This window comes from Scleropages formosus, chromosome 3, assembly GCF_900964775.1.
Source record: "Scleropages formosus chromosome 3, fSclFor1.1, whole genome shotgun sequence".
Taxonomy (NCBI): Eukaryota; Metazoa; Chordata; class Actinopteri; order Osteoglossiformes; family Osteoglossidae; genus Scleropages; species Scleropages formosus.
This window is the reverse complement of record NC_041808.1, coordinates 306411-331766: the sequence shown is the minus strand read 5'-3', so window position 1 is coordinate 331766 and position 25356 is coordinate 306411. Positions and strand designations below refer to the sequence as shown.

General features: G+C 53.1%; 3 protein-coding genes across 7 annotated transcripts in view; 2 read left to right on the top strand and 1 right to left on the bottom strand.

Moving 5' to 3' along the window:
* Positions 1-5323, top strand: part of LOC108924805 (rho GTPase-activating protein 12-like) — a 30544-nt gene extending 25221 nt beyond the window's left edge. Inside the window, exons 13-19 of one of the 2 annotated variants that reach the window (XM_018736378.2) lie at positions 256-301; positions 1760-1879; positions 1959-2057; positions 2876-2953; positions 3222-3353; positions 3442-3547; positions 3811-5323. In XM_018736378.2, coding sequence (XP_018591894.2) covers positions 256-301; positions 1760-1879; positions 1959-2057; positions 2876-2953; positions 3222-3353; positions 3442-3547; positions 3811-3988 — 759 coding nt within the window. In that variant the 3' untranslated portion in view covers positions 3989-5323. The remainder of the gene's footprint in view (positions 1-255; positions 302-1759; positions 1880-1958; positions 2058-2875; positions 2954-3221; positions 3354-3441; positions 3548-3810) is intronic. The other variant, XM_018736379.2, reaches the window with a different exon arrangement.
* Positions 5324-5625: 302 nt separating this feature from the next.
* On the top strand, positions 5626-8197 carry LOC108924806 (cytochrome c oxidase assembly factor 3 homolog, mitochondrial-like). The gene is made up of 2 exons (XM_018736381.2): positions 5626-5881; positions 7762-8197. Exons 1-2 carry the CDS (start codon positions 5683-5685, stop codon positions 7863-7865), a joined length of 303 nt encoding a protein of 100 aa, XP_018591897.1. The 5' UTR covers positions 5626-5682; the 3' UTR covers positions 7866-8197.
* Positions 8198-8335: 138 nt separating this feature from the next.
* The window catches only part of wnk4a (WNK lysine deficient protein kinase 4a), a 43665-nt gene continuing 26644 nt past the window's right edge, over positions 8336-25356 (bottom strand). The window contains exons 6-21 of one of the 4 annotated variants that reach the window (XM_029250286.1): positions 25111-25199; positions 23160-23379; positions 22677-23067; positions 22125-22279; positions 21863-21930; positions 21066-21201; positions 20459-20575; positions 19324-19500; positions 16952-17006; positions 14156-14865; positions 13957-14038; positions 13117-13221; positions 12491-12995; positions 11176-11381; positions 10262-10356; positions 8336-10037 (exon numbers count right to left, since the gene is read on the bottom strand). In XM_029250286.1, coding sequence (XP_029106119.1) covers positions 10035-10037; positions 10262-10356; positions 11176-11381; positions 12491-12995; positions 13117-13221; positions 13957-14038; positions 14156-14865; positions 16952-17006; positions 19324-19500; positions 20459-20575; positions 21066-21201; positions 21863-21930; positions 22125-22279; positions 22677-23067; positions 23160-23379; positions 25111-25199 — 3114 coding nt within the window. In that variant the 3' untranslated portion in view covers positions 8336-10034. Of the gene's footprint in view, positions 10357-11175; positions 11382-12490; positions 12996-13116; positions 13222-13956; positions 14039-14155; positions 14866-16951; positions 17007-19323; positions 19501-20458; positions 20576-21065; positions 21202-21862; positions 21931-22124; positions 22280-22676; positions 23068-23159; positions 23380-25110; positions 25200-25356 lie in introns of all 4 variants that reach the window. The other 3 variants (XM_029250285.1, XM_029250288.1, XM_029250287.1) reach the window with 3 other exon arrangements.

Below are 25356 nucleotides of genomic sequence, written 5' to 3'. Positions count from 1 at the left end.
GAACTCAAATGGCCGGCCGATGCCTTTACCAGTACTTGTTTGTACAATAGGCTGTTGTCGCAGGGCTTTTATTACTGAGCTCCATCCAGGGTGTGCTGTCATGGCACACTTATCGGCACTTGTTTTGTTAAAAATTGCATGTTCAAAAGTTCCAGCTCACATTCTGGAAATGATCGTTTTGTTCAGTTTTCTTTACAGAGTATTTTTCCCTCTAACTGCCAACAAGCACTTCCTTTCTGTTCTTTCTCCATGCAGGAGCAGCCCTGTGAAGAGGAGGGTGGGGAGCCTATGAGGAGGGCCTGTAAGTGGACCCTCTTTATAAAAACCGTGCAGTTAAAGTCTCTGGGTGTGAAAACCAATGTGTATCGTTACAGCAGAGAGACTGTGTTCAACTTCTGTTACTGCTGCAGTTGTTAAACATCAGTAAACACTGTTTGCCTACAGTGCTACGAGAGTCAACTGTGTGAACGCAATCAGGGCCGATTTGGGCACTTAAGCCTTTATTACCTAAAGTCCGGTTGGCAAAAGCGAGATCCATAGAGACACATCACGCGACACTCAAAGGACATTTGTGAAGAGCTCTGGAGAGCAGTTGCTGAAGCTCTCAGGTCAGTCTGGACAGGGTGACACAGCCATTTCTAATGCTCTGAACCTCAGTCGAACCATAGTCAGAGCCACACTCGTCCAACGGAGAAAGGTGGGAACGGTGGCGAATATACCTAGGAGTGGCCGTCCTGCCAAAATTTTAGCCCATGAGCAAAGTGTGAAGTCATCGTTGAGGTCAAATTGAAGCCAGAACAACATCCAGCAACTGCCTGCCTCTCCAGCCTCAGCTCCAGTCAGTGTTCATGAGTCCACAGTGAGAAGGACACTGTACAGGTGTGAGACAGACAGGAGAGCCAAGACCGCTCACTAGAAAGAGCATGGAAGCTCATGAACAGTTTACCAAAAAGCACCTGAGCGTCTCTCTCGGCTTCTAGAACAATGTTGCGTGGATTGAACTTTTTGGACGACACGGACCCACCAAACAACCACATACGGCATTCTGGAGTTAGAACTTTGTACCAGCAGTCAGCATGATGGTAGCAGTGTGATGGTCTGGGGGTGTTCTGCTGCCACAGGACCTGGGCACCTTGGTGTCATGAACCACAAATTCCATGAATTCCTCTCTGTATCAGAAAACTCCAAAGGAGGATGTCAGGACATCAGCCTTAGACAGGGAGCAAGACAATGATACCAAACATACAAGCAAGTCAATATCAGAATAGCTGGAAAGAAAAAAAAAAAAAACAAATTACAGTTATAGAATGGCCTGGTGAAAGTCCTGCTGTGAATCCGATGGGGATGTTGTGGCAAAAAAACTGAAAACAGGCAAATATTGCTGAGCTAAAGCGGTTCTGTGTGGAGCAGTGGGACAAATTCGTCCACTTGACTCCATTCAAGTACTACAGGAACTGACCAAAAGATATGATCACATTTAATATGAAAAAGCTGCAAGAATAAAGACAATTGGAAAGGGCTCTTACTTTCTTCCAGCACAAAAGAGGAATTCACGTTTCACAGGGTCAACACTGTCCTCCTCATCATTAACACTTCTGTTTACACGATGATGCAAAACCTGTCCGATGCAAATTTCAGCTTTCACAACAAAGAATTTCTCATGCAAACCTTGTGCTTTTCACGTCAGTGTGACCCCGCTGTCCCTGTCGTTCCTCCGATGGTCTCTCACATCACCCATGAGTCTATGTACCCTCCCCAGCCACCAGGCCAGGCACCCTGGGATCAGACCCAGAGCAGAAGAAGGTGCGCACCAAGCTCCTCAAGTTCCTCCAGAAGCGGCCCACACTGCAGTCAGTCAAGGAGAAGGGCTACATCCGAGGTGACACGCTTTCTCGGCAGAGCTTCGCCACACACTGTTTTTCGTGCCCGTGACACTTTGCTCTCTTCTTCACTATCAGACAGCGTGTTTGGATGTGCACTGAGCACACTGTGCGCCCTGGAGAGAACAACCATCCCCAGCTTCGTGGAGAAGTGCGTCAGCGCAGTGGAGAGGAGAGGTAAGTCTTAGTCACATGGCTTTCACGGTCTGATGGAAGCGTGACGCAGAGGACACCAGAGCTGGCACTGCAGAACCCCAGTCCAGTACAATATATGATATTATCAATTACATGACATTTATGTGATGCTTTTCTCCAAAGCAACTTACATTATTTATCCATTTATGTAGCTGGCTAACTTTACTGGTGAGATTCAAACCTGCGACCTGGGGGTCCAAAGGCAGCAGCTCTAACCAGTGTCCCCACAGCTGTCCGATACAATATACACATAAACATATGATACACAATAACAATATACAGTATTCGATAGCTCTAGCACGCTCCCCTCATTCACCTGCTTTCTGGACGATGTTACTGTACCAAAGGGCTCTTGGTCCACATGTAGAAAAGTCACTTTTTCTCTCAATGTTCAATCCCATATTTTTACTCAGCTGTGACCATGCACCATACGCGTGAGGATAAATGTATATTCCAAGCCAATAGTGAACGGGAAAGTATCATGTAGATAAACATTAGTGAAATGTGCCACCATGGCCTTAGTCTGGATGGTTCCGATGGAGCCGAAGGAGCGACAGTGCAAAAAAGAGACAAGGAACAGCGATTTACATCTCAAATATTCTTCTGCAATACAGTGAAGTGCAACTGCAAATGCAACAGGTCCTTGTAACTCATGACATGTCGACGTTTACATGTGATCTGGAAGTTGCACAGCGGGTAGGCCTCTGTGTTCCGAGTGTAAATTACACGGAAGCTCCGAGCGCTTTAAGGAAACGGGTGAATGGCTGAACGCACGACTGACCCAACTTACTCTTCTGAAGGGCTGGACATCGACGGGATCTATCGGGTCAGCGGCAACCTGGCGGTCATTCAGAAACTGCGCTACAAGGCAGATCATGGTAACCGTCCTGCTCCAGCGTGTCTTGTCCCTGGTCGAGCCAAGAGACAGCGCCGGACATCCTCGCATTAACATTACGATGGAATTTGATACGGCTGTTTGGTGACAGACTGGTGGAGACCATATCTCATTGTGAAGTGTCCTACTGGAGGACATGGCGGTGTCACACTTTGAGTTACTTGTGGCCCACTTTGTGGCAGACCTGACGTGCAGCAGGTGTGTTCTGTACCCTCGGTGTCCTCAGTGTCTCTGCCCTTTTGCACCTGCAGAGGAGCTGGACCTGGAGGACGGGCAGTGGGAGGACGTCCATGTCATCACCGGTGCCCTGAAGCTCTTCTTCCGAGAGCTGCCCGAACCGCTGTTTCCCTACAGCCACTTCAACAACTTCATCGCAGCCATCAGTGAGGGGCTCTCAAAGTGACCACGATGCTAGTGATGTTCTGCAAAAGTACTCGTTCACACGTCTTATTGCGCTCCCTGTCTTCCCAGAAATAAGCGACTACGGCCAGAAAGTGTCCTACATGCGTGACCTCGTGAAGTCTCTCCCTCAGCCCAATCACGACACGATGGAGCTGCTCTTCCGACATCTACGCAGGTGAGAGGCTTCCCTAAATGACCTTCCTCTGTCCCTAAGAACTGCTGAATCCCTCTCAAAATTCGAGAAGGCTCTCGCCGCACATCTCTTTCAGACTGTTTAACACTTCTTGATGTGAAACAAACACGAAAGTCAGTGTGCACGGTGGAATTCTCCTCGCATGACCACAGCGCCCTGGAGGTGATGTTTTCTGATGCAGCGCACGTCCAGCACTGCTGCCTCCTTTGTTGCTAATGGTCCTGGGATCGTCCCCTCCAATCCAGGGTCATCGAGTACGGAGAGGAGAACCGCATGACGGTGCAGAACGTGGCCATCGTCTTTGGCCCCACGCTGCTGAGACCCGAGACCGAGTCGGCCAACATCACCATGCACATGGTCTTCCAGAACCAGATCGTGGAGCTCATCCTCAACGAGTACGAGCAGATCTTCTGTGAGGACTGAGATCCTGCCACGGGACAGAGCGAAGCCCATCTCGAACTTCCCGAGGACGACGGCCACGTTCGGCCTTTGACAGCTGGAGCAGAGACGCTCGAGGAAAGCGGCGGGGGGTCCACCTTCTTGTGGAGGACGATGGCAGTAGCCGGGCCAGTTGACTCGTTTCTCCTTTCATTTGTTGCTTATTTTGTTTCATTTAAATTCAGGCCTCGGGTGCGAAAGCATGACGCCGCGCAACCTGTCCAACGCCCCGTCCCCTACCTCTCTCCACCGGCCACGTTTGAGTGCCGCAGGGTGCACTTGGAAAGCACTAAAGGGGTACTTCAAACAAGATATACAGAAGTGTCGGGGACACCCTGTGACCGGACGTCTGAGGACGGCCCAAGGAGCTGCGACACTGTAGAGCCCTTTAGCAGAAAGTAGCTTCAGCATTTTTATTTCTTGAGAATGTTTTCAAGGCACGCAAAATACATTTCCTCCGAGCTGCAGAGTAGCTTACGACGCCTCTGTTTTTACAGCACAGTAACTATAGCGAAGAGATGCTTGTCTGTGAGACAAAGGGATGTACAAACGATATGTAACTATCTCAGCCTTTCTGTAAATGTCGAAGCAGTTGTACAGTAACGGTAAATGTGAACCTTAGATACTTTTCTACCGCAGCGCTCGGTCTTTACACGGTTTACGCATTGTATCGGTGAACGCACACTTTAGCTGTACATTTTCAGGGACTTGTAGCATTAACTTCATACTGAAAGTAAAACCAGCTTTCTGCCACTGTACATAAAGAGGATCTCTGCCTTGTAAATGACCCATAATGCACCTCTGTCCTTTTAATAAATGACTGTAAAGTTGCTACAAGCGTGGGATGAGCGTGTCCGTGTTTGTACGGGTGCCGTTGCTCCGAAGTGCTGCCCGAGGCAGGAGCCGGGTTCCGCGCGGGACCCCGGGAGACAGAGAGAGGGACAGAGACGGTGTTCTCGCAGTCCACCGCTGCTGGACGGGCGGACGTGCTGAAGGTTCCGGAACCGAACCGAAGCCCCCGAGCTCGGCAGAGCGGGAAGGGGACGCAGCGGGGCCTCCTTCTCCAGGTGGAGGCGGGAGTCCTGCGTGGGACACAGCCCGAGCCCGTGGACGGCACACGCCGCCGCATGCGATGTTCACGTTTCGCTCGCAAACGTGACAGACATGTCCTCGCCTTTTGTTCGTGTACGCACGTGCATCGGCCTACATTGCAAAGGTACGCCATAGCCATCCCTATTTCAGCTACACCCTGCAATTAACTAACTCGTGAATTAATGTTTCTGTTAAAACACACACACACTTTCAGAACCACGTGTCCCATACGGGGTCGCGGGGAACCGGAGCCTACCCGGCAACTCAGGGCGTAAGGCCGGAGGGGGAGGGGACACACCCAGGACAGGACGCCAGTCCATCATTGCGGGGCACCTCAAGCGGGACTCGAACCCCAGACCCACTGGATAGCAGGACTTGGTCCAACCCACTGCACCACCGCGGCCCCTCTGTTAAAAAAAGTCGCCCGCATCCACGTTCGTCGACTTCGAAAGACATGACGGGAATGCGGAGTTCTCGAAAAGCCTGGCAACCCTGGGCCAACGACGCCCAGTGCGCATGCTCGCACTCCGCGCGCTCATTGGCCGAGGCGATTCCGCTCGCTCCGCCTGCGACTCGCACGAGGGAACATGGCGGAAAAGGAGACGAAGAGGGCGTCCGAAGCTGGGTTCGCCAAGCGAATCGACACGGCGAAGGAACCGCTCACCCCCGAGCAGATTCAGTTCATCCGGAGGGCGGAGGTGGAGCAGTGGAAGAAGAAAACGCAGAAACTTCGGGCCCGTAATGTTTGGACGGGCCTGGCGATCGGCGCCGTTGTCGTCGGTATCTGTATCCTTCACGACACGACACGACACGACACGACGGCTCAGGTTCCGTGACGCGCCGCATCCGTTTCGGGCGACAGAAGTGATACTCACTCTGGTGAACTGGTGCTTTCAAGCGATTTTGACCGTGCGTGCCGCTGTGTATGTAAAACTGACTGCAGCCCCCCCCCCAGCGACACACGCGGGCGGGCTCAGACACACACAGCCAGGTTCCGGACCACGCCACGGTCAGATAACTAACTGTACGTCTTGTACGTGAACCCGTAACGGACCACAGTCTCATTTAACATCGCGAAATGCGAATGTTTATCGGCTCCAGTAATGTATACTGCCGCTTAATTGCCTCTTCTGATATACGGTGAAAAGTACGGGGACACACACTGTGCTTCCTCCATGTATACACTTCCTACTTCCGGTCACGAGGGTAACCTCAACCAGTCGTAGTCCTCGATTGCGGTACGTATAGCAACACGTTGGAAACTGCAGATGTAATACTGTTGTTATGAGCTGATTTATCTGACACTTTTGTGCAGTGAATTAAGGTTAAGCTCTGTACACTGACTTACTCTTTTTTGCAGCTGGGACATTTACTGTATTAGTTCTAGGGGGCAGGATAGCGGTTAGAGCTGCTGCCTAGATCTGAAGGTTGCTGCTTTGACTCTCACCAATGCTGTAGTACCTTTTATCAAGATAGTTACCTGAAATTGCTCCAGTAAAATTACCCATGTCTATACATACTAGGTAAACATTCGTAGGGAGCTTAATGTTGTAAGTCACTTTGGAGAAAAGCATCAGTTAAATGAATGTAAATGTAATTACCTTGATTGAGAACACTGTAGCGGGAGGTGGAATTTAAATAAACCTTTATTGTCATATTGTCTGTGTGCTCTACAGAGGGAAAGATATAGGCAGTGATGATGTCATCTTTATTCCTTTAAAATCATACTCCTATTAACATCTGTCACCCAAATTATCAAAATGTCTCCATCCAGGGTGTACCTTATGTACAGCTTATGTACACCCTGGGCTTCCTAGGTGGACTCTAGACTAGTGCCCCCCCCCCCAACTGCTACATAGGTGAAATACATGGACCATGATAACAAAGAAGTTATTGTGACATGATGTAAATTACACAGTAACAGTGTGTAGTGGCTCGATAGGAGCAGGCAGCTGCCAGGCCAATTTACACTGATTGTCTGATCCATGTAGTTTTCGGTACTTGGTTGGCAGAGACTTTTATTTGTGCTCACTGTTGGTCACTTTGTGACCCTTGAACACACAGAAGTGCACAACTTGATGGGCACATTGCAGGGGACACCTCTGTGACCCTGCATTGGACCAGCATGGATAGCTGAACAAAAATATAGCATTAAGAGATGTCCATTGGGAGGTGTATGTCACCTTAAAGAAATGTCTGCTAAATGAATAACTGTGAAAGAAATGCCAGAAATTGTATTTTTTGTTACAAGTATTATCAAATTTCAGTGTTATCGTTGACATGTCTAAAAATACTGTTTAATATTTCCTAAATTTGAGGTGACAGCAATTCTATAAACCATAGTATACCACAGTAAGGTCAGTACGTTGAATATACGTAGATACAAGGCCCTGACTGTACTGTGAAATAACAACCTTCAGGTTTGCAGCCCCTGTAGTTAACAGCTGAGTTGCCTGCGGTTTTGTCCTCTTCCTGCTTGACACTCAGCATACACGACTCCTCTAAGATGTTGTGCACGTGGGGAAAAGGGCAGAACATGTGAAGAGAGGATAGGGGGAGCAAATGCTATTGCCCAGGTTTTACCGTGATGGCTTGTACTTGTACCCCAGTGGTTAAGCACCTGACCGTGCAAATGAGTTGTCGTTGACCTCAACTCTTCATACCAGACGGCTACACGTTCTATTCCGTGTCGCAGGAGAAGATCATGGATGAGATTGACAAGGAGGCGAGTGTGGCACTGGCGACCAGGGGAAAGACCACAGCGAACTGAAGCCCCTTTCCACGTGGGTCGGGTGCCCACGCTCCCCTCTGCAGTGGACAGTGTGCTCCTTTGTGTCAGCGACTTCCTCTCTCTGTCTCTCTCATGCTGCATGTCCAGATCATGCGTGCGGTGATGAGTGCATTTTGGAGACATGCTGAATGGAGCCAGGCTGCCCGGTGTTTGGATAAAGGCAATGCCTTAAAGACGACAGTGTGTTTTGTGAGCTTTGATAAGTGCTTCTGATCGTAATTTGAACTACTCTATAGTAGTTATCAAAGTATTTTTTTAATAGTGTAATAAATGTAATTGAACCATAGTTGAGTGATTGGCATGAAAGTTTCTTTTGTTTGAGTCATTTTCCGTTAAATTAAGAATTTTATTTTAACTCGATTAGAATGAGTGAATGAACAAATAAACAATATCTGTTTATTATCTATATTTACATTTTATTTAATAAAAATATAGAAAAGTTTGAGGAGGAGATGAGAAAAGGCACAGATTCAGCACTGCAGTATGACTTTTGTTTTTCTTAGCAACTCTTGCTAAAAATGTACATTCACAACGTATCCTTGATCACAGGTGTCAAGCGGAGCTCCTGGAGGAGTTCGTCTCTCCTCTGGCCTCCTTGTACCCAAAGACCATGGTTATGTGCTACTCTGTACCACGCTCTTACTCCAGTGAATGCAAGTGCGCGTGTCCCACCAAGACTCGAGCTTGACATCTGTGACTTTGTCACATTTTCTGCATCTGAATATTTAGAATTTATCAATATTAATATAGACTCTTTTCAAAATGTCCATACTGTAAGGCAATAGAAATTCACAGCTTATAATACACTTAGGATGGTGTATTTTAAAAATGATGACATGCGAACTCCTGGAAAACGACAGTTTCTTCAACATTTCTGAACACATCGAGCTCCCACAGTCTTGCGACAGGTGGCATTTTGCTACATTTTAATATCGTCAACCCTTGGCGAAATGTCTTATTTGGCATTGATGCTGCAGTGTGTGTGAGATGGGTGAACCACGCCCATGGGCCAGAACCGCACTCTTGGAAAGCTCTTGGTTCAGATGTGCACAGAACAGCTTTTGTGTCCCAGTTGTGCCTTCTGAGAGTGACGTCCTTGTTGGGAACATGTCCCGTTGCTGCTGTCGGAAGCATTTCGCCGCCATGCGTGTCGAGCTCAGCAGAGACGGTGAAAGCAGCACGTCTTCGCTGAAGTGCGTGCCTTTACGGTAAAGAAGAGCCGTGTTGTGCAGAGAGCGCGGTGACTACAGCTGTGACCAGTGATGTGCTCTGGGACACTTTTAAAGGGATTGCGGTGAGTCGCCTGGAGGCCCCTTCAGCGGACTGTAAATATTCCAAAGATGAGTGAGAGTACTTTGAGGTAATAACAGGATTTTAAAATGAAACAAAGGATTGAAAGCGACCACAGGAGAAGCCATAACCTCCATTACCCAGGGTCCAAAACAGGTGAAACCTGCAGCTCGAGGTGGATTAATTAATAAAGACACGCTAATATTTTCAAACAATCTTTGATGTTTACTATCTCCAGTCCTTACGGTCGTGTGCCTTGACCGCTAATGACCGTGTTCTTGTGCTGCCTTGGCGTTGAAGTAGATGGAGATACGGAGACCTTGTGGGAAAGTCGAGAAGAACCGGCAAGTGTGCTGAAGGCACCGTGTGCGTGTGTGTGTGCACGCGCCTTCAGGGCAGAACTGTCACTCTTCTGTGTTTCGAAAAGTAACGCAACTTTGGTTGTTGCGCAAAACGAGAGCGATACGGAGAAGAGTACAAACCCGACACGACGAAGGTCTGTGGTGGACGCCAGGAGGTGCAGAAAGAAGCCTGAGGGTTCAGGAAGAGCAGCTGTGACACTGTTTACCATGTTCTCAGTGGTCTCCTTTACACCTTCTACAAGACTTTGACCAGGACTGAACGTGATGTCCAGCTGAGAGCGGACCACTAGGCAGGTGGGGCTTTCGTGCAGCTCTCTGCTCTCTTTCTTTGTCCTTGTAGTGTCCCAAGCTGATCTCCCCTCACACGCACACACGCACAGAGCGTGGTGCTGTGGTCCCGGTCAGGTTTGGACCCTTGCGACTGGTGTGTGCAGGTTCCTCTCGTTGAAGCTCAGGTCCAGTAGTGGGTGAGATCCAGCCCCCTTGGAGTCTCCTGTCACTGGAAGGAATGCGGTTGATACGCAGAGCATGTCAAGAACCAACCGTGCACATCGTAGCCAGGAGAACTACAGAGGAACGTACAGTCGGTATGTGCACTGGTAACGGCCGTGGACACACCGTGCAGACGTGGGTAGAGCAATGAAGAGTAAGCGTGTCGTGCTTAACAGCAGCTTACAGGGTTCAGATCGGGGGTGGGGTGGGGTGGGGGCGGGTTACGCTCACCATGCGGCTGTACTCGGCGAAGGAGACCCCTTTGCCCGGCCAGTCCTGGGAACCGCTGCTGCTGCCGCCGCTGAAGGACCTCTTCCTCATGATCCCTAGAGAGAGCAGGGGTTCGCGGTGGGTTCGAGACGATTTGCAGCCGAACCGCACTCGGGTTCAGAAGGAACACGCTGACTCCACCGCTTAGAAACGCAGCCAAAGTCTGTTCATATTTGTTTGCTCATAAATGAAACAGCCCAATTAAAGACAGCTAAGTAATAAAGACATCCATTGATTTATTCCCTGGTTAGTTTATGCAAAACCCTCGGATAAAGCTGCAATGAGTTTAAAAATAAAAAAAAACTTTTTAAAAATTTGTATCGAGTATGAAGAACCGTAACCCCTTAATCAATCTTGAGAACTGATCGATTCACCCCCATGAGCCAGTGGAGTGTTTGTCAGCTTCTGGCCACTTTCACCTTCAGCTTTCTTGTACACAATCAATGGAACGTGAGCAATGCAGAATAAATCTCCATTTATTCCCTGGGCAGCTTCTCAAATTGAGCTGTAATGAGGTACAAAATATACTGCAGGACTTAATTCAAACTGAAATGGCTGAAAATAAAAATACGCACACTCTCCACAAAGTATTCAATGCACATTTTCGAGCGACTGATCGTGTGGATGTGCAACGGCACCCAGGAACACAAGTCAGGGGCGAGTTGAAGAGCAACTAACTGGCAGCGAAGAGCTTGGTGTGGAAACGCACATTTCGCTCAGCAACAGACAGGAAGTTTATAGCGAGAAAAAGTGAAGAAAATGCACTGAAAGTAAATAACGTGGGAAAATGTTTGTATCCCCAAAAATGTGTCACCGGAACGTTCGTAAGACGAAGAGCCGGAGCAGGCGGCGGGAGAAGAGCGGGGCCCCGTTACCGGCAGGCGGAAGGATGTCCAGCCTCTGCAGGCTGTTCCGTCGAGACGAGGGGTAGCCCCCGCTTTTGGACAGGCGTCTCTGGCGGCTGGACAGCATGGCAGCAGGGGAGACGATGCCCGCGGGGGGCACCTTGCCCATCCTCTCGTACAGCTCCTCGATCTCACGCTTCTGAGTTGCCTGCAGGGTCTGCACTTGGCACAGGTGTCTGAGAGGAGCCACAGAGCAGGTGACACAGCGGTTACCAGGGGAACCAGGGAGCCTCCGCTTTCAGGCCGCGGTCCTTCACCCTGAGCCGGCGGGTCCTGCCGACACTTTCTCACGTAAGCGTGATTCGTACGCTGCCTCCTTACGGTAACAGGACTGGAGCTGCAGAGTTCACACACTTTCCAGCCTATTCATTCATTCATTCATTCACAAGTATGTTTTCTCCACCATTACTGCTTTGCCCAACATTCCTGCCTAGTGCGGAGTGACAAGACGTGGGACCACCTTCGCTGGTGAAGGGCAACGTGTCGACTGTTTCGAGTCTCTGGGATGAATCGGCGAGTCGCCACTCAACGGGACTTTTAACGCAGCTCCAAATTCACACACGCACACAGTCTGAAACCGCTTGTCCCGTGCGGGGGTCGTGGGGATCCGGAGCCCAACACGGCACGAGGCCGGAGAGAGGAGGGGACGCGTCCCAGGATGGGACGCCAGTCCGTCACAAGGCTCCCCAAGCGGGACTCGAACCCTAGGCCCGCCAGAGAGCAGGACCCGGTCAAACCTACTGCACCACCGCACCCCCCTGCTCCAAATTTATTAAAATGTTAAGAAGTCTGACATGTGATTGATCATTGATTATTTTGTACAGCTACATGCAGGACTTTTTCATAAGATGCCCTGGGAATGAATGGAGGTGTGTGTGTGTGTGTGTGTGTGATCGTATAGAGGACAAAGCAAACGGAGCGTGTCCACATGCTGATGCACATGCTGTTTCAAGTTAAAGACGCGAACATAAAGGTCCTGCGGCAGACTCGCGAAGAAATAAATAGAAATAATAAATTATTGCAACGTCAACGAGTTTACTAAAGCCACCCTGTTAATGAATGCACTGCTGAGTTCATTCTTATTTAGTGTTGCGTGCGGCTTTGTAGTTACAAACTAATTGTGGGCCGAACAGACTTCCGGTCCTCGCTGCGCGCGGGAGTCGAGGAGCCGGCGTCGTTCCTTCCTAAACGAAGAAACCGTAACGAAGCGGGAAAAGGCACCGGCACGCCGCGGTAAGGTGGGACGCGGCAGAAGGAAGTGGGCGAGGACACGCAGGACGCTCACTTGTTGCGCAGCTCCTGCAGCTCCTGCCACATCTCCTCATCTTCGCTCTCCGTGTCATCGCTGCTGAGGAACGAGGAGCTGCGGTTGTAGCCCAGCCAGAGGTGCTGCGGCGGCCCGCCTTGCTGGTGGCTCTCCGCGGCCCCCTCCCGGCGCAGTCCCTCGGACTCCCGGGCCGTCACCGACAGGCTGCTGTCCGCCGAGGTGCCCGTGAGGCTGAGGCTGCATTCCGGACTGAGGTTCCCGTGGGACGGCGGCACGTCCTCCGCATCCTCCTCCTCCTCCCTCCCGTCCCCAAGCCGCTGCAGCGACTCCTTAACCGCTGCGGGAGGGGGCTCCGGTCCCGGCAGGGAGCGGCCGAGACTGGTCTCGGACCCCCGGCGCTCCTCTGTGCCGCTCCCCGTCTCGCCCTCGTGGGGTGGGGACACCGCTGGAGACGCATCCGGAGGAAAGATCTCCTCGCTGGGCGTCACCTGGAAGCGACCCACTGTGACGGTGGCCCTGTGACCTGAGAGAGAGAGGGCAGAGCGCTGAAAGTAAGTTACAACGCGTGACCCCAAACGAGTACATCTCCGTTCGTGTACACTGATTTACCCGAGTATACAGCTGTAAGAGTTCAGTGTCAGTACCTGGATCAAGAGCACTACAGCAGGAGGAGGGGTTCGAACCTGGGTCCTTTCGGTGGAAGGTGATGTCTCTAAGCACTGCGCTGCATGTCACTGCATCTAACTTCCCTGAAATGATTTTCCATTTTATGAAACCTGGAGGGGGCACCAGGAAGCAGGAACACACGCTTTTTCCAGAGAAAAAGCACAGCTGTGCATGAAGAGTGCGGCACCCCCAGGTGCTTAACGGAAATAATACGGTACGGTACAAGTGCCCCTCGATATGTGCCTGTTGGCCAGTTGAGTGTCTTATTTAACTGAATGATTGCAGAGGCAGCAGAGCAGTTATTTGGCTTTGTATGTACATTTTAGCAACAGTGGCAGTTTTAGAAAGTTGTTCATAATAAACATGATGTGCTCAGTGGGTCCCTGCTTGGTTTATTGCTCATCCTGCAGAGAGCTGATAAATTAGAACAAAAAAATACCTGGGAATTACTCTGGAGCAGCAACTCCAGAAAAGTGCCTACGGTCTGAAAGCAGGATAAAGTGTCAGGTTTAATGCACTTCTGCATTATTTCTGAATGGTACGTTGCTTTGGAGAAAAGCATCTGCTAAAAAAACAAAAGGAAGTGTTTTATATCAATGTGCTCAAATCATGGGTTGATGGTATATAGGTGCTTTACAGAGTTCTAGTGATGTTTCGGAAAATTTGTTTGGTAGGGCTTTCGATATCTGAAATTTTGAAATCACAGTCAACACACTCAGTGGGGCTCAGTCGTGGAGAAGCGCTGCAGTGAACAGCCCCTGAATGGTAATGGTGTTTCTTCTGGAACTAGGTACTAAAAAGACACCTGTGAATCTCACCGCGGTAAAGAGGAGGCTGTGTGACCCGAGGGATGTTAGTCATCGGCGGGGGGGATGGCGATCCCGTGCTGGACAGTGACACCTGGGGGAAACGGAGATAGCCTGTTGGTCCAGGGACGTCCGCAAGCGTGGCCACAACTTACCGCGCAGTTTACTGTGTGACAAGCGACGTCTCTGCTTCGAGGCGTCTGTCACTCACCGTGCACCGCGCGGACGAGCACGAGGAGGATGACGAGCACTGGCTGGCCTTTGCGCGGGGAACATCCAAGGGCAAAGGGCTGCCACTGCCACTGTCCCCGGTTCGAGCCGAACCCAGGGGGCTACCGGGTGGGGGTGTCTCCACGAGGGCCGTGTTAGTCCGTGGGGGGGTCGGCTGCCGAGCCGCCGAGTCACCTTCCTTCCGCTGGGCGTCTGGATTCGCTGGTGCGGCCCTCCGGCAACTGAGGGGCTGCCCCTGCATGGCCTGGTATGGGGCGCTGAACGGGGGGCACGGGGGCGGAGCCACCATCTGAGGGCTGTAGCTGGGCAGCGTGGCTGTGGGCATGAAGGACTGCGCCATGCTCATGGCCATGGAGAGCACGTTGGCGATGGACATGAGCGGCTCGCTGTGGGCCGGCCAAATGGGCCGACGGGGGGGCTGCGGCGCGGGGGCCGGGGGGCTGCGGCGGCCCTGGGTGCCCGGCGACGACACGGAGAAGCTCGGGCTGCTGGAGGTGCGCGTGACGGGTTGGTGAGCCGGCGGGGAAGCGGGCGGAGCCGGGAACGCAAAGCAGCTGCCTGCCGTGTACGGGGGTGTCGGGTACTGGGGCACGTGGGCCAGCGGACTGAGGGGCACGGCGAGCGGGACCGGGTCAGGGCTGGACGCCGGGGAGTACCAGGATCCGGCCGCGTAGTACGGCTGGGGAGATGCTGGAACACAGAGGTAAGAGGGGTGCTGTGAGATACAGATTCACCATGGTATCGGGGTTGCAGCATCGCAGAGGAGCATTTACGTTTACGTTTACATTTATTCATTTAGCAGACGCTTTTGCCCAGAGCGACGTACATCTCAGCAAAAGTACAATTTATGCGTTACATTGAGAGAAGGAGACATAGCTGCAGACATGAAAGTCTCAAGTAAACCTAATTTGTTACTTACCACTTGCTGCACCAAGGTTCATCGTTTGAGTAGGTGCATAAAACACAGGATAGACAAATCCCAATACTCTCCCACCAATTTTTTTTTTTTTAAAGATTAGAAGATACACAAATAAGCAAGTACAATGCCAGAGTAGTGGCTGAATGAAGGCTGTATCTGGGGATGCTGATGAAATTACGATGCGTGAACAGTTACACCATAAATGAGCTTGAGCAATCTTGGGCAAAGTGGATCTAGAAAAGGTGAGTTTTCAGACCCTTCTTGAAAACAGACAGAGTTTCCTCAGTTCTGAGTGAGAGGGGAAGGTCATTCCACCACAACGGACCCAGAACCGAGAACCTTCGAGCTTTAGCTTTTGTGCACGGGACCACCAAGCGGGCAGAAATAGACGAGCGAAGGGGCCTGGCTGGGGTGTTGCGGTTGATTAAGTCTTGTAAATAGCCGGGAGCAGTTCTATTGATGCATTTGTACACAGTAACCAGGGTTTTGAATTTGATTCGGGCAGCTATAGGAAGCCAGTGCAGAGAAATGAGTAGAAGAGCAGAAACTTGGTGTTGCGCGCACATTTCTATTGAAGGTTACGGACCCTAAGTTGGAATGCACGATGGCCGGGTGCGAAGGCTCGGGTTGTCGCAGACGCCGCAGTTTGAGCAGCTCGCAGCAGGGGGCGCTGCTCTCTTTGCTCTGCTGGTCCGTGTAAACGATGCAGTGAGAAGGCCTTTGAGTCCCGCGTCACGAGCCGTTTGGGACATAAATGGCGGTGAGCTAAGAAAGACGGGTTTCCACGGTGACTTTACGGGAGCTCGGGGGACCGACGACGTCATTGCGTAACTAAGGAGCAAACGGAACGGGACCACGAGCCGCACCGTGACGATGATGGCAGAGGAGGACAAGGCTCCCTTTCCGGACTCTAGAGCAGAACGCATTTTCATCGGTGCGACTCGCTGTCGGGACCCTTCGTCGCAACTGGGGCCCAAACCAGGGGCTGCGGTCGGGGCCGCGGTCACGGCCCTGCTTTCGCTGGTCGGAAACGGTGCTTCAGCGGCACCCAATAAACAGGTTCCCAGAAGCGCTCGCTGCACACACCGCCCCACAAACAAGAGCCCTGGAGAACAAGCATATTTTTATGGCTACTGAGTCACTGGCGTCTGTGTTCGAACCTGCGATAATTGCTGTTCTTTCAGCTTTTTGCAGAAGTTTCTCCCCCTGGGAGTACGGTGGGCTGCCGGAGGGGGGCGACTGAGCGACCGACCGACCGCCACTCCACAGTGACACCATTCACGTTTCAAAGGCACCCTTCAGGGGAGGTAATTACCCAGAGGGCCGTGCGGAAGAGCCAGCGCAGACGCGCGGTACCCCGAGGGATGCGACGGCATTGACCCGGCCCGGTGTCGAGCGGGACTGGCGCCGGTCGTGGGACCCTGCGGATGGAGTCGGCTGAGGGGGGTCACGGGGAGAGCAAGGGGAGAGTAATCGAGCACCGATGTGCCTGTGGCATGGGGGAGGGGCTGCGTACCTGTGCTGCTGTGGAAAGACTGCGAGCGGAAGGCGGGCCGCCCTGCTGAGCTAACGTCTGGGTCGAAGACGCGGTCTGAGGTCGGCGCCAGGGCAGGGCCGCACGTCACCTGGCTAGGGCCGGACGCGTCCGCGAGGGGACGTACACAGGAGGCAGGACAGTGAGAACAAGAGTCCAGCTGTCCGCCGCTCCGGCCCTTTCAGGTTGGTAGCTGCGCGAGCCCCTTATTTCAGGGTATTGACTGAGTAAACACAGAGCCTTAAGCCCTGAGCATTAAACGGGACCTGCGGCGCTGAGCCGCCGGGCCCGTATGAGACCAGGAGTGGCTATGGCGCTCCTACCTGGGAGGGATGAGGTGGAACAGCTGCGATTCAGGCTGTGCGTGTGCAGGTTGGGCTGAAAGGGGACAAAAATGACAATGAGTCACAACATGTCTGAACATGAAGCTCGTTGAAGTAACACACCTGTGTTGTGTTGCCTTAGGGTTAGGGTTAGGGTTAGCCATGGGTTAGAGCTCAGAGCGCCACCACCTGGGTCCTTTGTGCTGAGACCAGAAGGTGTTCATAGCACAGAGCACTGCGCACCACGACCGCAGCATCACCAGGTGCCCCTCTCATCAGCACGGCTCTGTGACACTCATGCCCGCAGGATGTGATGCTGGGTGATGCTGATGCTCTGCGCCCCCAAGAACCAGCAGGAGATGTGCAGGGGGTACTGTGTCCTCCTGAATCATGCCTCCGGAGCCCTGAGTGGCAAAACGCTGCCGATGTCCTCCATTCAGCCCTGCCCCCCTCGCTAGACTCCCTCTGTCCTCTAACATCCAAACCAGACGCCCCAATTCAAAGATGTACAAAGTGCCAAAGCACCACACTCCAGGCTGCAGAGCAATGATGACGGAAATCCAATACTCTCATGGACTCAGAAGTTTACAAGGATCTAGCGGTGACCTTCCACTCTGTTGTCTCTTCAGCTAAAACCACTTTGTTCCACAACAAACTGCAGTCTCCAATTAGCGAACTACACAGACCCTTCGCCACCTTCTCATCCCTACCGTGGCCTCCTCCTCCTCCTCCTCTCTCACTGCTCACGATTCCACCTTGTTCTTCAGAGAAAAAGTAAACTCCGCCACAGTCAAGTTCTCGGCTTCCACCTCCCCCATCATGCATGGACCTCCCTGCGAAGTGACGCTCTTCCACATTTCATCCCGTCAGACACCGAAATCTCCGACCTCCTGCTGTCGCACAGAACCACCAAAGTTCACTAGATCCGATCCCATCGACACTCCTACAGACCGTCTCCCCGCAACTCTCCACCTTCATCTCCAAGATCATCATCTTCTCGCTCTTCTCTGGCCGCTTCCCATCTGCCTTCAAAACTGCCCTCATTTCACCTCTGGTAAAGAAACCCTCCCTGGATCCCAAGTCAGTCCAGGTCTCCTTCTTTTGATGTAATAAACTCTCTGTATTTTTCTCTGAGATTTTCATCGTTTTGGAGAAAAGCGTCTGATAAATGAAGAAATGTAAATGTAACCCATGAGCGCATCCCAGAATCCCATGCCCTGCTCACGTTCCTGAGCTTCACCCCTTGCTGTGGCCAGAAGTGCATTGTGGGGAAGAGCTTGGGGGTATGGGGGTGATGCTGGTTTCAATTAGGTCCTGGGAGCATGCCAGGTAAGTGGTTTTCTCTGCAGTCTGCTCTGACTGTAAGGCGCTGCAGGGGGTGTGGGGGATGAACCCGCTCATTGTTCTGCTTTCTGGGACTCGTGCGTCTCGACTGTTGCGGGAACACGTCCACCGGTGGGACGCTGACGCTCTGCAAAGCTGTAGCACTTCCCTCCCACGTCCCGTTGTAGGCACCCGAAACGTGGCATGACACGAAAACAAGTTCCCGAGTGACAAAGGACACACGTCCGTGACACCCGTGTCCACTGGAGTAAACTGTAGGAAGTGTAAAGAGAAGAGTTTGGTTCAGCCAAACAAACGTCACAACCGAGACCCCAGGGCGCAGAGATGTGTCTCAGGTTCTGAAATCTGTTAGAGGGCAGATTCTGGGCATATTATGAGTAGTGGGACAGAACTCCCCTGCAGTGATGCGAGACCCGGGACAAGAGCTAGAGGAAGAGTTTAGTTGCGGTCATTACAGCTAAAGGTGACACAAGCGGCTATTGACCGAGAACATTTCACACCTACGATTGAACGTTTCGCTGTGTTCCACACCAAGGAGATGATATGAAAACAGCACTGAAGTCCGGCACTGGAGTCCCGCTTTCTCTCTCAGGCTCCAGTCACTCGCCGCCGGGACTGACGGAAACATCTCATCGCATTTAATGTCCAGCAGCTGGTAAAAGAGACACAGCTAGAAAGAGTGGCACTTACTGTTAGAGTTAACCCTGGGCTAACCCGAACCCTTAGAAAGAGGGGACGCATACTTTTTCGCAGCAGAGTAGCAGCACAGCCCTTTATTCCCACGTAGAAAACCTCGCCCTGTAGTTACCAATGCACTTTAACGGGGAAAGCAGAAGCGCAACCCTGCAGCAACCGCATTCAGGGACGCTGACAATAGTGAGGGAAACAGTGGGATTAAAGAGGACTTTTAGTGCGGCTGGGGACGTGGAGACGGGAGACAGCTGTTGGACTAGCCAAGCACAGCGCTAGAACCTGTGTCATTTGTGGACAAGGACCCTCCTGCTTCGTTCCACATGGGAGGCACCCACCTGCGATGCGGAGAGCGCGCCGGCCCCACTCGGGTAGGGCCACCGGGGGCCTCCGGGGTCGACGTCCACGTGTCCGGCGCACTCCTCGCCCATCAAGGCCTCTGCTCGCTCGATGATGTCGCGCATGCGGTGGATGAAGCCCTCCTGCTCGGAGGGGAGGATGAACTCCTTGCGCACCTGGGAGACGCACGTGGTCAGAGCGGTCATGTGACAGCAGAGGGCCGACGGGTCACTCGCATGGAGCCCGGTACGAGCTCGTGGCTGCAGCGCATTGGCGCAGGCCGGTTTGTCCCCGGAGGACCTGCCGGACGTGTACTCGTCGGGCTTCTCCTGCGGACTCGGTCCCGCGCTGCCCCTACCGCCCCTCCCACCCCACTGGGCTGCAGCCCTTCTGTCAGCACGACTTCATTTGGCTCGTGCTTCCGGCCATTAGAGGCAGCCGGGCGCGGGGCTCTGTGCCGCCCCGCCAAGCGGCTGCGGAGAAACAAGGGCCCACTGTGGGGGACGGGGGGACGGGGCTGAAGTGTGGGGCGGAGGTCCAATCGCATGCCGCACTCAGAAGGCGGTGCAGGACGCCATGCAGTCGCAGGCCACTTGTTATGAACGACTTGAGGAGATTGGAACCCACCCAGGGCCGCCCTTCTGGCAGAGGGCCAAAACAAACAGACTGACTTTATTTCTGCCCTCCCCCCCCATGATGTGAAAGCACAGTAAATGTCCAGAGGAGCCGCACAACTTTCACGGGGCAGCATCGATCGATGGCAGACTAGTCTAGGTGGTTTCTGCGTTAAATTACACTGATTTACCCTTTTCTGCAGCAGGGTAATTTTTACTGTCAGTTCAGGGCAAGTACCTTAATCAAGAGCACTGCAGCAGGAGTTGGATTGAAACCTGGGTCCTTTGAGCCCATTGCAGTGGCTCTGACCACTACATCCCCTGCTGCCCCAAACTAGTCTTAGAACAGCTGGGTAATTTGCTGTACAAAGTACCATGCTCAGAGGGACCACAGGAAGTCCCTTTTGCAACCCGGAAGTTGGTGTCCCGCAGCTTTTGCTGTGTGTCCTTGTCCTCGTGTCCTCATCTCTGTCCTTACAAAGAACAGCGTGGGGAGGTGGGGGCAAGGGCCGGGTCTCACCATGACCGTTGCGATGTCCTCGGGGTTGTCCCCATCCAGGTCAAACTTGAACGTTACCATCTTGTTGTTGTGCGTCTGCAGCTGGCACTCGACCACTCGGTCCACTTCGTCAGAGAGCTGGACGCACGGGGACGGGGGACAGGGGGTTATTTATGCCTTTCCGCCAGGAGCACTTGGATTCTGTGGTGTGACCCTCGCACGACGACCAAAGTCTACAGGTTCCTGTGTGCAGCAGCACGTTACATTTGCCAGTGCTGAGGTTGTGCGTGCGTGCGTGCGTACGTGCGTGCGTGCGTACGTGCGTGCGTGCGCGTTCTGCCCTAACTGACCTGGTGTACCGACTCTGTCCAGACTCATCAATTGCAAAGCTAAGAGCACATAAAGTGACACAGCAGGAGAAAGAAAGCAGCGCAGGTACTATGGTAAAGTATGAAGATGAAAAGCAGTGCGGCAGAGGAGAGTGCGCCTCGGGGAAGGGCTCCTTTCCACGACCGGCAGCTGCAGGTGCTGAGGGACAGCCGGGCTCAGGTCAGAGTCACGCTTACGTTCAGGTCAGGTTCGGGCTTAGGGTCAGGGCTACGGTCGGTGTTTGCCAGCGACACCCTACCCCAGTGATGCGCAGGCGGGAACGCGCTCTCCTCCTGAACAGTTTGCCTGCCGTGCGTCTGACCGGTGCCTTGGTGCTCCTCTCCGACAGGCCCTCGTACCCGTCACTGAGTCCAGACGTGACGTCCGAGGCGTAGCTGTGGGGGTCGTGACCAAACGTGTCGAGTCAGAGCTCGGATGCCGCGCGGCTCCGCTGCGTCACTCATTGTCACCCGTTACTTGAAAAGCTGCACCCGACACCCTTCGGACCCGGACCCGGAGCCAGGAGTCATTTCATTTACATTTGTCGTGCCACATTTTCCTCCAGAACGGCTTGAATGGCTTGGATTTTTACCGTAGCAATTCAGGGTAACGGCCACATGAGGTGGGATTCGACCCCCTGCCTATTAATGATGCTATTTAGTTGATCGCAGTGTGAACAATGTAGCTGAGTAGCTAACGAGCAAAACCGAAAAGAGCTCATGATAAACCGGTGCAGAATTTACAGCACAAATAAACGCCGATCGCTTCACTCTGCAGCAAAACATCTGCTTTTATGAAACTCTGTCCATCTGTCTGTCCTTCGTCCAGCAGGTCGGTTCAGTTTGTGGTCTTTTCCACACAAGCGCTGTGTTCCCTGAGCTCTTTGGAGTGTGATGGGTGGCAGCCCCCCCACCCCCACCCCCACCCCCACCCCAACTCACGCGCTGCTACAGGTGTGGTTCGGTGTCTCTGAAACAGGTGTTGCACAAGGAGAGAACAAAAACATCAAAGACCAGGGACGTGTACAAGTATGTAGTAAAAGACGGTAAAGGTTACCTGTCCACAGGGGAGGAGAAGCCACTGGCTGAGCTCGAGGGACCCACGTTTTGGCAAACAGCAATGCTCTGGAGAGGAAATCAACACGTGTGTTAGGACATGCAGAGCCCCTTATTTCTGTCACGGTCCTGTTAGAGAGACGGTAATAATGGAGCGGGTTCGACCATCTTCCGAAGCGGCGCTTCAGCACTCCTTTCCCGGTACTAGAGCGGGAGGCGGGATTCACACCCAGGTCCTCTGATCTGTACGCCCAACGCCTCACCGAGGGGAACCGGAGCGCCGGCATCGGGGGCGAGCTCAGGGCTTCCATCAACGGCATCGCGGGTGGGGAACAGGAAGAGCTCGGCGCCGGGGCAAAGCTGTCCACCGGGTCCTGGAGGCCAGGGGAGCTCAGGTAGCCGTCCGTCTCGCAGTCAGCTGCCACGATCGCACGGGGGAGAGAGAGAGAGAGAGAGAGCGAGCGAGCGAGCGGTTAGCGGGCCAGGGGTTGCCGTGACGAGCGCAACACCGACGATGCAGTAACGGTTCTACAGCTTGTGACGATTGCTGTGCGCCTCTTCAGCAAACCTGGTTCCAAGGTGCCACCATGTGCTTTCTCCTGCAAGGCGGGGCATGTGCATACCAACTGCATTGCATTGTGGGTAAAAGTAACGCAGCGAGTGAACTGTTCACTCCGTCTCATCTCTCCAAGAGATGAGGTTCAGAGCTGCGGTAAAGACCTCCTGCGGAATCAGCGCTGTACACGGAGAGCTCAAGACCACACTCTGTGTCACATGTTCATTTGCGTGTCGGATTTCCACGTGTGGAACCTTACAGGTGGCCGAGGAGCAGCTCGTGTGGCGCACGTGCGAGTGCTGGTGCCGGGGCCGGTGCCGGTGCCGGTCGGCCTCGGGCTCCTCGCGTTCAGCTGGCAAGCTGCCGTTGATGCCGGAGTCCGACGATCCGTTCGCCGATGAAGCGGGCGGGGAGCTGGGGGCGGGCGGAGTCTGCGCAGGGGCGGAGCCCTCCCTCGTCTGCCAATTCAGGAAGGACGAGGGCGAGCCCAGATCGGGCTCCTCCTCCTCGACTTCCTCCTGCTTCCTCTTCCTCATCTCCTCAGAGAGTCGGCGCTGCTTTTCGCGCTGCCGCTTGATGGCCGTCACTCGCTCACGGATCGCTTTTGCCACCGGCTTGAAGTCGGCCTCGCAGACAAAGCCCAGCACCACCTGCGGGAAAGCACATCTGTCTCTCTCCCTGTCTGTCCATCTGTCCATGTGTCCAGCTGGCTAGAGCCACAGTGAGCTGAAGCCACACCTACCATCTCCTGCGCCACCTCCTCAGGCACGTCCTTGTAGAGCTCAAACAGGAACTCGATGGCGTTGTTGTCCTTGTACTTCCCGTGCAGTTTCTTGGTGTCGTCAATGCGCAGCCACAGCTTGAGGGCCGACTTGACCGAATCGTCCTCCTCAGCCAGTTCCACACGGACGCCACTGTCCTCCTGGAAGAAGCTGTGCTCCAGCAGGTCCTGGATGGTGTACCTGCGCCACAGACACGACGGGTCACGTTCGGGGCTGGCCGAGCGACCGGGACCGCACCGTGGCTCGCACGTGCAGGGAGGACGCGCGCCGCCGGCACCTTCACCGCCTTCCAACCATGGTACGCTGCTTCTGGGTGTCCGAGTGCTCGCAAAACCTCTCTGATGGCGTGGTGAGGTGACGGTGAAGTGATGGCGCGGTGACGGTGCAGTGACGGCACAACGGTGGTGAAGTGATGGCGCGGTGACGGTGCAGCGATGGTGAGGTGACGGTGCAGTGACGGTGCAATGACGGCGCAGTGATGGCGCAGCGGTGGTGAGGTGACGGTGCAGTGATGATGAAGTGATGGCGCAGTGACGGCGCAGCAGTGGTGTAGTGATGGCGAAGTGATGGCGCGGTGACGGTGCAGTGACGGCGCAGCGGTGGTGATGTGACGGTGAAGTGATGGCGCGGTGACGGCGCAGCGGTGGTGAGGTGACGGTGCAGTGATGGTGTGGTGAGGTGACGGTGAAGTGACGGCGCGGTGACGGTGCAGTGACGGCACAACGGTGGTGAGGTGACGGTGCAGCGATGAGGTGACAGCGTAGTAATGTTGAAGCGACAGTGACGGTGCAATGATGGTACAGCGAAAGACTGCAGTGGAAGCCTTCTTTGCAAATGTAGATTGGGGCACCTCAATAAGTAGAACTACTTCTGGGTCTCACACACACGCATCACACACGTGTACAAGGGCACATGATCCACAGGCGTTTTTGCTGGAAGAAAACCGTGAATTGTTCAGCGCTGCATGTACTTTCAGTCCAGGAACACACTGTTAATCCTGCACTTACTAACTGCGTCTCAAAGCTCATCTCGCAAGTACGCGAGCGCAGGGAGGACGGCTGGTAGTGTCGTGGAAAGGGCCGCTGCCTTTGGACCAAAAGGTTGGAGGGCCGGTTCTTTCCTCTGGCTGTAGAACCCTGGAGCAAGGTGTTTGAATGGGGACAAAAGTGTCAGCTAAAACGAATAAGTGTGTTTATGTTAAATAATTTGTTGAATAATGGACAAACCTTTATGCAGCTACCTGTGTCATGTACACTAGTTTATACCGTGGCACGTGACAAATTGATTGTACTCTAGAATTACGTGTCTGCATCCAAGACCATCCTTCCGTTGGTGTAATCAACTCTTTGTATCGTTCTCTGAGACGTTCATCGCTTTAGAGAAAAGTGTCTGATAAATGAATAAATGCAGACGTGTGTAACACAGGGCTGTGTGCTTCACTTCTTTCTTTCTTTGTGCATCAGTCGCCGTTTGGCCGAATGTAAAATCTCAAAATGAAACGAAAAGCGCAAGCAGCCAAAAACACCACAGCCTCTTCCTTTAAGTAGCGTTCACATCGCTCCTCTGATTATTGACGCAGTGCTGCGGGTACGAGCGGGCTCCACCACCCCTGCACCGGCACACGGCCACACCTGATGTGGGCTCGTTGTGGGGAAATGAGCACTTTAGAGGATGTGTGCTTTAAGAGACTTGAGGGGCTGAAAGAACATCACTTTTGGGAGCAGCAGGTTGGACTTTTTCTACGTGACCTATGGTTCCTACAGTCCTGGGTTATTACAGAAATTACCTTAATCGAGCCCCCCCACCCACCTCACCAGGGTATTATTAGCCCCGCCCGGTCGCTCCTTGAACCCGAGGCCCGGTGTTCTACGTACAAGCGCACACAGTCATTTCTCAGAGTCGAGCAGGTACCGTTGCTCTTTGTTCGTGCGGATGCATCCCTCGATGATCTCCTTGAGCTCGGCCACTTGGACCTTGTGGAAGCTCTCCGGCTTGATGCCCTGAAAAGAACAGCGAGAGGACAGAGGGGCGTTTAGAGGAAGTACTTCCATCGACACCAAGGTGGACAACATGGGAGTCCCTGTCCCCGCAGTGTCACTGGGCACTGTGGGGGTGCACATGTCCTCTGAAGGCAGGAGCAGGTCCTGGGACAGCAGT

Excerpts from the sequence above, each read along its gene's own strand:
- LOC108924806 (XM_018736381.2), top strand. The coding sequence starts at position 5,683 with ATGGCGGAAAAGGAGACGAAGAGGGCGTCCGAAGCTGGGTTCGCCAAG. Across the intron at positions 5,882-7,761 it reads CGCCGTTGTCGTCGGTATCT|ACGGCTACACGTTCTATTCC; the intron begins GTATCCTTCACG and ends TCTTCATACCAG.